At 53.4% G+C, this 11,801-nt stretch overlaps 1 protein-coding gene and 1 pseudogene across 1 annotated transcript; both read right to left on the reverse strand.

Moving 5' to 3' along the window:
* Nucleotides 1-4,049: 4,049 nt before the first annotated feature.
* On the reverse strand, nt 4,050-5,459 carry LOC100282473 (MTD1). The gene is made up of 2 exons (NM_001155382.2): nt 4,963-5,459; nt 4,050-4,705 (listed from the first exon to the last, which is right to left on the reverse strand). Exons 1-2 carry the CDS (start codon nt 5,289-5,291, stop codon nt 4,258-4,260), a joined length of 777 nt encoding a protein of 258 aa, NP_001148854.2. The 5' UTR covers nt 5,292-5,459; the 3' UTR covers nt 4,050-4,257.
* Nucleotides 5,460-10,503: 5,044 nt separating this feature from the next.
* On the reverse strand, nt 10,504-11,111 carry LOC103634226 (aquaporin SIP1-1-like; annotated as a pseudogene).
* Nucleotides 11,112-11,801: the final 690 nt, after the last annotated feature.

The raw sequence follows: 11,801 nt of genomic DNA on the forward strand, positions 1-11,801 counted from the left end.
CGCACGTCATGCAAGCCGGCTCAGGGCAGAAGAAGCCAAACCGCCGCGCATGGTGCGCACGACCGTCCAGCGGTTACAGGCGACCCCCCATTTTCGCCCAGACCAACGGGCGGAAGGGGCGGGCAGCCATGCAGGCGGCATGCAACCGCGCCAGGTGGACGCGCTTCTCCGACTTCCGACACGCCAGCCTGGAACCCAGGCCCACGCGTCGAGCAACCGGCGCGCCAGTTGCTGCATGCAAGCAACCGCACCGCCACTTGTGCCACCATCGCGCCTCTTCGGTTGCGAAGCCTATGCCACGACTCGAGGCGACCCAACAGCGCCAGACTGGCGCGTCGGTCAAAGCGACCGAAAGTGGGCCGGCAGTAATAGCGGTGGCAGGCGGGTGGGCGCAGCGGTCGCGTCGTCAGCCAGGCTCACGTCCCATCCTGAGACAGCAAGAGAGCCTCCTCTCACGGCGTGAAGACGGTGCACCCGTGACCCGTTCCTCGAACGGATCGCACACGCGTAGCGGCCGCCCCGCCAACCACTCGCCCCGTCGCATTAACTCCGCGGCGGGACACGCGGCGCTTCTGGCAGGAGGAGCGCGCGACGCTTCACCTTCGCCTTAATAACCGCGTCAGAAAAGGTACGCCACGTCGTCCGATTTCGTATCCTTTTCCGTTTTCCTCTTTCTCTATCTCTTGCAACAGGGACCGGGGAAGGGGGATGCCCCGAAAGGGATCCTTCTCCGCGAAGGAACCGGGCTCCGAGCCCCCCATTACTGATCAGGGGTTCGAAGGCTGGCCCCCCGAGGGTTCAACGGCCGCCTCAGATCGCGTGGGCCCGACACCCACTACTGGTCAGGGGTTCGAAGGCCAGCCCTCCGAAGGGCTCCATGGCCGCCTCAGGCTACTCGGGCTCCGCGCCCATTACTGATCAGGGGTTCGAAGGCTGGCCCCCGAAGGGTTCACAGTCGCCTCAGACACCGAGCGAGGGATAACCAGGGGTACGTTCGATACATAACCGAGGCTCGGGCTGCGCTCCCGAGGTACCCTAGGACATTTCCGAGACCAGCGGGAACGATCTTGTAACGGAATCCCATCGGAGGGAGGCATCGAGCCCTCGGACCCCGTCGCCAGGGGACCGGGTCCGGCAAATCACCCGCAGGTACTTTTGGGCGTGCCTCTGGGCCCCTAGCCGACCCCCAACGAACGGGGCACGGACGTCCACTCGGATTACCCGCTTGCAGCTCACCGGAGACACCATGTTCGGTGCCCATCGAGGGTAACATGGCGCACTCCCCCCCTCCTCCTTGCGGAAAGGCGACGTAGGGGCGTATGTAAAAAGCCGAGTCTGTCCCTGATCGTCCTCTCGCCCTGTGCAGAGGCTCGGGGGCTGCTCTCGCAAAAACCGGCTCCGGCCAAATCGTTGACAGCGTCAACATACCAGCCCGAGAGCTTGGGCCCCGACCGTGCACCCGGGCTACGGCCAGTTCGCATGAGGGAACGACCAGACCAGCCGAAGCGTAAAGCGAAGCATTAAGACCTCGAAGGAGTGTAACCACTCCTCCGAGGCCTCGGGGGCTACACCCGGCGGGTGCGCTCGCGCGCACCCGCCGGAACGAAATGCAACCGAGAAAGGCTAGTCCCCTTGCAAAAAAGTGCGACAAAAGCCTCCAAGCGAGTGCTAACACTCCCTTCGAGGCTCGGGGGCTACTGTCGGGGACCATAATTAGGGGTACCCTCAAGACGCCTAATTCTCAGCTGGTAACCCCCATCAGCATAAAGCTGCAAAGGCCTGATGGGCACGATTAAGTCAGGGATCAGTCCACACGAGCGACTCGATCACGCTTCACCCGAGCCTAACCTCGGCCAAAGGCAGCCGACCTCGAGAGACTTCCGGCTCGCCCGAGGCCCCCTTTTTATGGCGGACACATCACCGGCTCGCCCAAGGCCTTGGCTTCGCTCAGAAGCAACCTTGACTAAATCACCGCACCGACTGACCAAATTGCAGGGGCATTTAACGCAAAGGTGGCCTGACACCTCTATCCTGACACGCGCCCCCAGCAGAGCCGAGGTGACCGCCGTCACTCCACCGCTCCACTGGCCAGTCTGACAGAAGGACAGCGCCGCCTGCGCCACTCCGACTGCAGTGCCACTCGACAGAGTGAGTCTGACAGGCAATTAGGCCTTGCCAAAGGCGCCACGGCGAACTCCGCTCCGCCCGACCCCAGGGCTCGGACTCGGGCTAAGACCCGGAAGACGGCGAACTCCGCTCCGCCCGACCCCAGGGCTCGGACTCGGGCTAAGACCCGGAAGACGGCGAACTCCGCTCCGCCCGACCCCAGGGCTCGGACTCGGGCTAAGACCCGGAAGACGGCGAACTCCGCTCCGCCCGACCCCAGGGCTCGGACTCGGGCTAAGACCCGGAAGACGACGAAACTCCGCCTCGCCCGACCCCAGGGCTCGGACTCCGCCCTGGCCTCGGCCGGACGACTTCCGCCTCGCCCGACCCCCTGGCTCGGGCTCGGCCACGGCAACAGAAGGCAGACTCAACCTCGGCTTCGGAGGAAACCCCACGTCGCCCTGCCTAGAGCACAGACCGCCACGTCAACAGGAGGCGCCATCATCATCCTACCCCGAATCGACTCGGGTCACGGAGAACAAGACCGGCGTCTCGTCCGGCCAGCTCCGCCAGAGGGGCAATGATGGCGCTCCACAAGCTCTATGACGATGGCGGCCCCCAGCTCTCTTACGGAAGCAGGACAACGTCAGCAGGGACTCGACCGCCCCAACAGCTGTCCCTCCATCAGGCTCCGCCGCACCTCCGATAGCCACGACATCACGCCAGCAGGATGCCCAGATCTCTCCGGCTGCCACATCGGCATGTACCTAGGGCGCTAGCTCTCCCTCCGCTAGACACGTAGCACTCTGCTACATCCCCATTGTACACCTGGATCCTCTCCTTACGACTATAAAAGGAAGGACCAGGGCCTTCTCAAAAAAGGTTGGCCGCGCGGGACCGAGGACGGGACAGGCGCTCTCTTGGGGCCGCTCGCTTCCCTCACCCGCGTGGACGCTTGTAACCCCCCTACTGCAAGCGCACCTGACCTGGGCGCGGGACGAACACGAAGGCCGCGGGACTTCCACCTCTCTCACGCTCGGCTCCGGCCGCCTCACCTCTCCCCCCTTCGCGCTCGCCCACGCGCTCGACCCATCTGGGCTGGGGCACGCAGCACACTCACTCGTCGGCTTAGGGACCCCCCTGTCTCGAAACGCCGACAACATTCCAATCGAACCAATTACTTTATTTACTTTTCCTGCCTATGAGTAGATATAGCGTAGTTCTAGTTGTAGCCTTCCGTATATTCACCTCCACCTCTATTCGACTCAACGTCGTCTAGATCCGTCTTAGGTGGCTTACCGATCCCAAGACGACCCTAGGATCCTATCACTCCTAGAGGCAAGATCTAGTTGTCCACTCAAGACCTCTTCCTCGAATTGATCTCTTAATTTCTAGACGACTCCACGTCGTCTAGAAACGCCCCGGGTGACCTGTCAACCCAGAACACCCTAGAATCTCTCCCCAAGAACACCCTAGAATCTCTCCCCAGGGAACGAGACTCCAGCAAGGAGGAGGAAGACGACCTTGTCGCCAGGTCGCGGACCGTCCGACCCAAAGCTACGGACCGCCCGATGTGAGACAGGGAAGGCACCGCTCCTGCACCCAAATTGTGGACCGTCCGACCCAGAGCCGCGGACCGACCGAGCCGCCGCAGAGGACACCACCAGGTGGTACACCATCTAGTGATTGGCGCTGTCCAGATCATCTAGTGAGATCATCTAGTGATTGGCGCTGTCCAGATCAACGCCAACACAAGTGGGCGAGAGAGAGAGAGAGGAGAGACTCCTTAAGTCTATTTATCGAGGTGGATGTAAAGCTAAGAGCTACAAAGTAGAGTCGTAGCTAAGTCTTACTTGGAAGTGGAGTTTTGTGACTGACGGGCCCTAGGGACCGGGATCATATCCCGGTCAACACCGCCACATCACGAGTTAATCAAAGGCAGCTGACTACCATGATCACCATTTGTTAATGATACCTCCAGAGTTGTTAGGTCAGTCGATGCACTTCTTCGGAATCTGAGGTTAAAGAAAGCTAGGAGGAGGTTGAACACAACAAATTTGGATCTTATACACCGGAACCATATAGCAAGTGGCTACTACATCTCTACTTACTGGCCAGGAGAGGCCAGAGCTGCAAGCAAATCTGTGGCCGCTAATCACTACCATCAGCACTGCTATTACGGAGATCAGACAGCGAGAAGGACCTAGGAGATCTGAAGCTCCCAAGGCCGTTCCTCCTCTGCATGCTGCCAACACCGCCGAGTCTAGGGAGCGGCAGTGGCGATGTCGGCGCGTCCCTGACGTTCTTGCCGTGGTGCGGCACCTGGCTGTACTCCACGTCGTCGTCGGAGTCGTCCTCCTCGCCCTCGTCCCCTTCGGCCACGGCGTGGTCGGGGCCCAAGAGCTGAGGCAGGTAGGTGGCCGTGGCCAGCGAGCTGCAGGAGGCTCTCCTGGACCAGTTGGCCAGGATGCGGCGGCGCTTGTTGAAGGGCTTCTCCGGCTTGGCCAGCACCTCCTTGACCGCCGCCGCCGCCGCTGTGGCCTCGGCGAGGCTGGTGAACGACTTAGACTTGCCGGAGTAGAAGCTCGAGAGGCCCTTCCTGATCAACCAAATTATAAGTCTGAGTTAATACCATGCGCAATTTGAGCCGATTTTGGGGAAAGCTACTGTCTTTTTTCTCTCTCTTCGCTCGCTGTTATAAATGAAGAGGCGGAAATCCATGGAGTGCTTTAGCAATGTTGGTACGTCCCAAAAAATTATCTCCTTTTCAATTAAAAAGATCCCACTTCGCAGAATCAAGCGAAATAGCATGCGCGATCTAAGGCGCAGAAAAAACCAAAAGCTTTATGAACTCACTTGATCGGCAAGGAGTCCTCGAGCGCGTCCAAGCAGCCGAGCACATCACCCTCCTTGAGCTTGCTCTCGACCTCCTCCTCCCCGTCGTCCCCGCCGGCCTCCGACGACGAGTTCTCACCGATCGACGATCCCGAGGGAGACGGCGCCCCGATCGACGAGTTGTCAGTCAGCACGTCTTCTTCAACCTCCTCCTCCTCTATGAAGAAGCCGTCGCTCCTCCTCTTCCCGGCCGCGGCCAAGTGCGCCTCCTTCCCATACCCGCCGCCGCTCCCCTTCCCGGATCCGGGGAACCCGTAGGGCGGCCGCACCTCTGCCACCGCCGTCGACATGTCGCCGGAGTCGCGAGATTCGACGGTCCGGTCGTTGCGAGTGTGTGTCTCGTCTGGGATAAATTGAGTAAATCTTTGGTGGGCTGGATACGTGTGTCCCTCCAACAACAGACTTGTATGAGAAGAATGAGAGAGCGGGGAAGAGAGAAGCGAAGAAAAGCAGGATAGGATAAGAGCAAGGACCAGGACGCAGCCTGGGTGCGCGGGGTCTTTGTAGGCTGAAGCAGGGCGCAAAGCCCCAGGATCCTCTGCGGCCAAAGCACAAAATACGTGCGGTGTGCTGTTCTGCAATTGATTGTATGTCAATGCACGCCAACAGGGTTAGTGATCTGGCACCGTATACACCTCTTACGGGGGGAAATACTGTAGAACGAACCATTTACGGTAAAGTTTGAAATGAGAGACGGAGCAGCTGGAGATAGCTAAAGCGCTAAGCGTATGATCCCAGACATCCGGAGCGCTGTTTTGGGCGACGCAGAGGATCCGAGTCCCGGATGAGCCTCCCTCGCGTGCGTGGCTAGTGGACCGCGTCCACCCGCGGTTTTCCGCCCCCGTGTTCCTGTGGGCTCGGGAAGGCCAGCAGACGGACCGACGAAGGATTAGGAAGCAGCAGGGGCCATCCCTATCCGTTACTGTTGGAGCCGGCCGGGCGGTTCTGGCCGACTGACCTCCGGGCCCCGCCCCGGGGTCTGGATTTGGATAGACGAGGCAGGCGAGCTGACGTGTTTTGACACGTTCCTCCCCCCTGCGCGCGCCGCGCGTTGGGGTGCGGTGGTGGACCTGTCAGATCACCATCACCTGTGGAGGCAGGCGGGCAGAGGCCAGCTGCCGGTGTCGGGAGAGCGACGTGGACGAGGTTGCCGGGACCCGGGTCCGGAGCAGCGAGCGACCCAGAGGCCGGAGCAGAGCGTGACGCCGGAAGCCTTGGGCTCGGTCTCGGTGGTGTCCGTCCGGAGAGCAAACCGGGCGGCTGCTGGCTGCCAGCGACGTGGACTAGCAGTAGATTAGCAGAAGCTTTCGCGCGAATATGCGGCCTCGGACGGGGGGATTGATATGGACAAGACATTTGGCTGCTTCGCTGCCGAGAGCGAGACACGGATCATGTGGCCGTTGCGTTCCTGCAATCTTCTCCTGGCTAGCTGCTGCTACGATGCCTTTTTTCCTGACTAGCCGCTCAAGGGCGTGTTGTCTGTCGACCAGTCCATCCATGAGCGATTGATTAATCCGCAGCCGATCAACCAGCAGTGCAGGCAGGCGAGTGGAGATAATCCTTGGATTTTTGTTTGAGCGATAAGGTTAGGGATAATCCTTGTACTCGCCGATACGACTTATGAGTCATGACTGTCGGTAGGTTCCCACTAATAAAATAGGAACGGTCCTGTCCCGGCTCCGAAGCATATCCCTGGTGATGATGTATGTATAACAAAAACGGAACCGGCTAGCTCCGGCTGTGTCGGATCCGGCCGTAAATGCCTATTTTCCACGTCCCTATTTAATTATTCACTAGGTATGTGTCCGTGCCTTGCAACGGCACAACAAAATATTCAACAAAACGTTAGTGCACAGCGATTACATAGAAACGAACAACAATTATATTATCACCGACTTTAATATCTCAAAATTGTTGGCTAACAAATACAGTGTTACCCTTATATGATTAGTGGCAGCGGCAAGAACACATCTGAGAGTAGTCATAAAGTGAAACTATTTTGGTACTTCTCTCACAAAAACAGAAATATCTGAAGTTACATAATCTGACATGACAGGTAACATGACTCATGAAAAGATGAACAAAAATATGCCCTCCCAAGCCAAGCACGCTCTGTCTCTCCTTACGAGCAGAGTCCATCTCATCCAGATCGAGTCGAGCCTGATGAAATCTTCCAACTCCATCGGCGTTGTGGTGTTGTCTTGCGCAGTGGGCATGAACACTAAGAAGAGCGAGGTCAACCTAGATGCCTCTTGTGATACACAGAACTAAGCGTGTGAAAGAAAGAATAAGATGAAACCAAAAACAGGGTAAATGCATGTAGTTCTTTTTTTTAACCAGCTTTATTCCATGGCTCACACTTTCTAGAATAGAAAGCAATGAGAAGTAAACTAACAATCTTCAAGTTAGCAACAAATATTTGAATTGTCAAGCATCAATATATCCTCTCATAACAGCAACTGATAGCATAACGAAGCTCCTAGGAACGTTAGAGGCAGAACACAAAAAGGATATATTTCCTTATATATACATCAACACATGCAAACAACACGAAGCTCCTAGGAACGTGATATAAGAGAGAAAAACTGAAAACTCTCTAGCAGCGTCGGGAGCACGCTCTCCCCCACTTCCTTCCCAATCTCCCTCGTCACGGCACACTGCGTTTCAGATAGCTTGCAAGGGGTTGATGTCTGAAATCTGAAAGACAATAACAGTATACCAGGTGGCTAACTATTATGGGAACAACTAAAAAAATAGAGTTCAGTTACTGGAAGTGTCTGCAGAAATACGTACAAACCAGTCAGAACCAAGAGCTACCTGTGCACCGCCATCTAACTGTGATTGAAACGTGTAGGAGCTTCGCTCAGCCCTTTCCACCCTAATCTTGCTTCCAGCACGGTTGGTTTCATCTAATAGATGATCTGGCTGTCAACAGTAAAGGAGATACTTGAACTTGGAGATTTTTAAAAGGAATTCAGAAAAGGGTTTTCAATTCACAATCTGCTTTGTAAAGCATAAAGACGAATACACAGTAGCAATGGAATGAAATATTTGGCCTGCACGGATGCAATGATAGGCTTGCCAAAGCGGTTTGTTGCGCCTGGAGCCAGATGTTGAGCATGCTCAATCTGATTCCATATGCAAATTTTCGATACAGATTCTAATTGTTTTACTGTGATGCTGCAATGCATTACCTACTTGTCCCCTGCATATTTTCAATCTCGGCTATTCATTCACAAATATCCATTACTCCCAGTTTTACAATTGTGGCTATTCATTCACAAATATCCAAATAATTATAAGACGTTTTGGTTTTTTTGATATATAGCTTTTTCTATGTACTTGGATATACACTATGTCTAAATACGTAGTAAAAACACGGCATCTAAAAAGCCAAAAACGTTTTATAATTTGGAATGGAGGGAGTAGTACAAAACTCAGACCGAGGTAGACAAAAATGTACATGTATTGGTGCGTGAGCTATGCTGATTATACTACCTCTTTTGGAATAGTAGCTGAGAAGAGAAATGTTTGTCTTTGACGTGGCAAGCTATCGACAATCTTTTCTATGTCTTTGAAAACCCAGATCTAGCAAATGATCAGCTTCGTCCAACACAAGAAATTTCAATCTCATCAAACGAACAGAGAATGATGATTTGTTTTCAATGTAATCCAGCAGTCTGCCAGGTGTTGCAACTAAAATCTGGAACAGTAAGAAGAAAACAGAAAATGCTCAGGCCAAAGCTAGTTTTATATTGATCTTCAGTAGGTCGATAAATATGCCAAACCTGGCATGGATCAGATTCTAATCGTCTCTGATCAAGCTTGAATCTAGTGCCACCAATAAGAGATTGAACACCAATTCCTTCATGGTACTTTAACAAGACATTTGCTTCAGCTGTAAGCTGAATAGCAAGCTCTCTTGTAGGGCATAGGACAAGAGCAAATATTGGAGATACTCGCTGATTTGTATTGCTCTTCATAGCATTCAAGACTGATTCAATTGCAGGAAGCTGTTTATCAATCCATTTTGAATAGCTATGTCACAGCACAGCGTCGACATGAAAATGATCAGGACAAAAACAGTAGGGTCATCAAGTAACTGACTGGAATAATGCTGACAATACGCTATTTAAATCCACCAAATATTCATTTATTCATCCAAAAAGTAATCCATCTAAATTCTTGCTATAAAACAGGTAAATACTGATTTCATGGTTAACACTTGAACAAAACTACCATTAAAACTACACGATCCAATAGTGAATATAATATATGTATGGATTTGCATGCTCCACAAAAGAAGCATTTAGCATGGAAAAGAGATCAAAGCCATGCAGAGATGGTATCTGAAACTTACGAAGAAAATCTTAACAGCTTCGTGATAACATTTTGGTGACCTTCCCCTGCTTGAGGACACACCTCGCTCAAGCTACCAAGGCGTACATCAAATTTATCATCAAGAAGGATGCTGCTGGCTTGCACATCCCTATAGTAGAAAACTGACAAAATTAGTCAACGACAAACCTTTGCATTGATCTAATTTACTGGTCTTGGAAGGAAGCATCTATGCAATCAGAATCATTCATGTGGCCATATAAAACCGACAAAATGACAAAAAACAGAATTGATTGCGATCTACTACATGCCTCACATTAATAACAAAACATGAAAAAAGGTGAAATCAGGGTGACAAAGAACTTCCTGTTATTTTGTATGGTAAAATTGGTGAGTATTTAAATGATATAGACCAGCAGAAACATCTATGCAAAGAAATTAAAGCAAATAACAGCAGTGTCCACATTGAATTTTTAGTACTCAGATAATGCACGGTATATACCGCATCAAGCACAAAATATTAAGTTTCTAAGTCAGCAATTGCTAGCACACATTAGTGTATGTTCAATGTATTCCTAGCTGTCAGCAAATCTATGGGGGAAAGCTTATTGCAGTAGCTGCTGAAACACACATAGCGGAGATTAAAAAAACAATTATCAGAGCACCTGTAGTTACACACATAGCAGAGACTGACTGTCAACCACTAAACTCCAAGTAATGATAAAGGTTGAATTTCTATGATAAATCTAAAACTTTAGCGTCTTAAACAAAAAATTGCTAACAAATACAAAGCAAACAAATATTGACAAGTTAATACCTATGAACCATCGGTGGAGAACATTCATGATGCAGATAGCAAAGAGCCTCAGCTACACCCGTTGCAATCTTCAACCTCTTTATCCAGTCCAAAGATTGCAAGCCTTCATCTTCCTCCCTTGACTTTTTGTGCAGTGCACTTGACAAGTCACCATTTTGGACAAACCTATACACATGAACCTTTTCTTCTTCTTTATCAAGACAGTGACCCAGGAAAGGAACCAGCCTTTCATGCAATCCTTTAGCAAACAAATCTAACTCTGCCATATAGGCATCCTTCCGAGCCACGCGCAAAGTGGTCCTCTTCACCACCATGACAGTCTGTCTTGGAGCACACCATGGTATAGATCACCTGAGTGACCATGCTTGATGAGCCTCTATTCCCCAAATCCCGATGTGGCATTGGCAATTTGGTCGTAAGCAAATGAATCGCCGACTTTCGCCGTGTTTGTGGACAATGCAGAAGGGGATCCACCTTTAGTGAGGGGCCCACGAGCGTGTGCTTATACCTTGCTGGCATCATCTCCGAGATGGCCAGGGCACCACCCACAGCGCCGACGGCCTAACAAAGATGCTAGTTCAGAATTCGATTGATTCCACTGAATACAGGAGGGGCAGAGGACGAGGGAAAGCCCATCGCTATGTACCTACGCCAGGAAGTGGAGCGCAACAGAGAAGAGGGAGGGGCTATCGAGTCCGGCGGAATAGGAGGTGGCAAAGTCGGTGAAGTTGAAGCTGGCACCACCGAGCACACCGTAGAGGAGGTCGAAGGTGAAGAGGAGCACCGAGAGGAGGGACGTGGTGACGAGGAGCGCATAGTGGCCGGCGCCCTCCTGCAACCCCTGGTACGACGTGACGGCTGCTATGGAGACATCGAGCGCGGAGGCGCACAACACCCACAAGAACGTCACCATGGCATCTGCAGCCGCTGCGCGAACCGTCGCTCCCATCGCCATCCGCGTCTGCGCTGGCCTTGGCCTTCTACCTGCTTCGTTTGCGGCTCGATCGGAAATAGAAGGCTGGATTGGGGTTTTGATCGATCGATCGCGCACCCCAGTTGATGGAGAGGGGTGCCCACGAGCACGCGCTCGCCGTGATTCTCCTGCCATTGAGCGGAGGCTGTGGTACAGATCATAGTCCTCTGAACTTATACATGTAGATCTAGGGGCTCAGACCCATACCTGGACGTATCTCTGATGATTCAAACATACCTGAGGAACTCCATCATGGAGGCTTGGAGGGGATAGAGGTGCTCCAAGCGTACTCTTCGCTAAGATCTGGTCCGCCGCTGCGCCAGCTGGAACAGGAACTCTGAGAGAGAGAGACGATGGACCTGGTCGGCTCACCAACGGAGGTCCCACAGCGGGGCGAGCGTCGGAGGAGCGTCGGAGGAGGGTTGAGGCAACGAGCGTCGGAGGAGGGTCGCTGATGAAGACCGAGAGCGCCATCTGCCCCTGTTCCGGCCGCCGCCGCCTCTAGAGAAACCCCCAGATCCGCGTGCCGCCACACGAGATCTGACATCCGGATCGGGAGGAGCCTCAACGACGGTGTATGCAGGATGGGCCGGGCCAGCGGGCACGTCTCCAGAATCCAGATCGGAAGGGGCCTCAGCGGGGAGAGGGAGGGGGGCCTGACCGGAGTTGTGG

Source organism: Zea mays, chromosome 7 (assembly GCF_902167145.1).
Source record: "Zea mays cultivar B73 chromosome 7, Zm-B73-REFERENCE-NAM-5.0, whole genome shotgun sequence".
NCBI lineage: Eukaryota > Viridiplantae > Streptophyta > Magnoliopsida > Poales > Poaceae > Zea > Zea mays.

Bases quoted from the DNA above. Each gene is read 5' to 3' on its own strand.
- LOC100282473 (NM_001155382.2), bottom strand. From the start codon at position 5,291: ATGTCGACGGCGGTGGCAGAGGTGCGGCCGCCCTACGGGTTCCCCGGA. The intron at 4,706-4,962 runs GTGAGTTCATAA...TTGGTTGATCAG, and splicing joins GAGGACTCCTTGCCGATCAA to GAAGGGCCTCTCGAGCTTCT.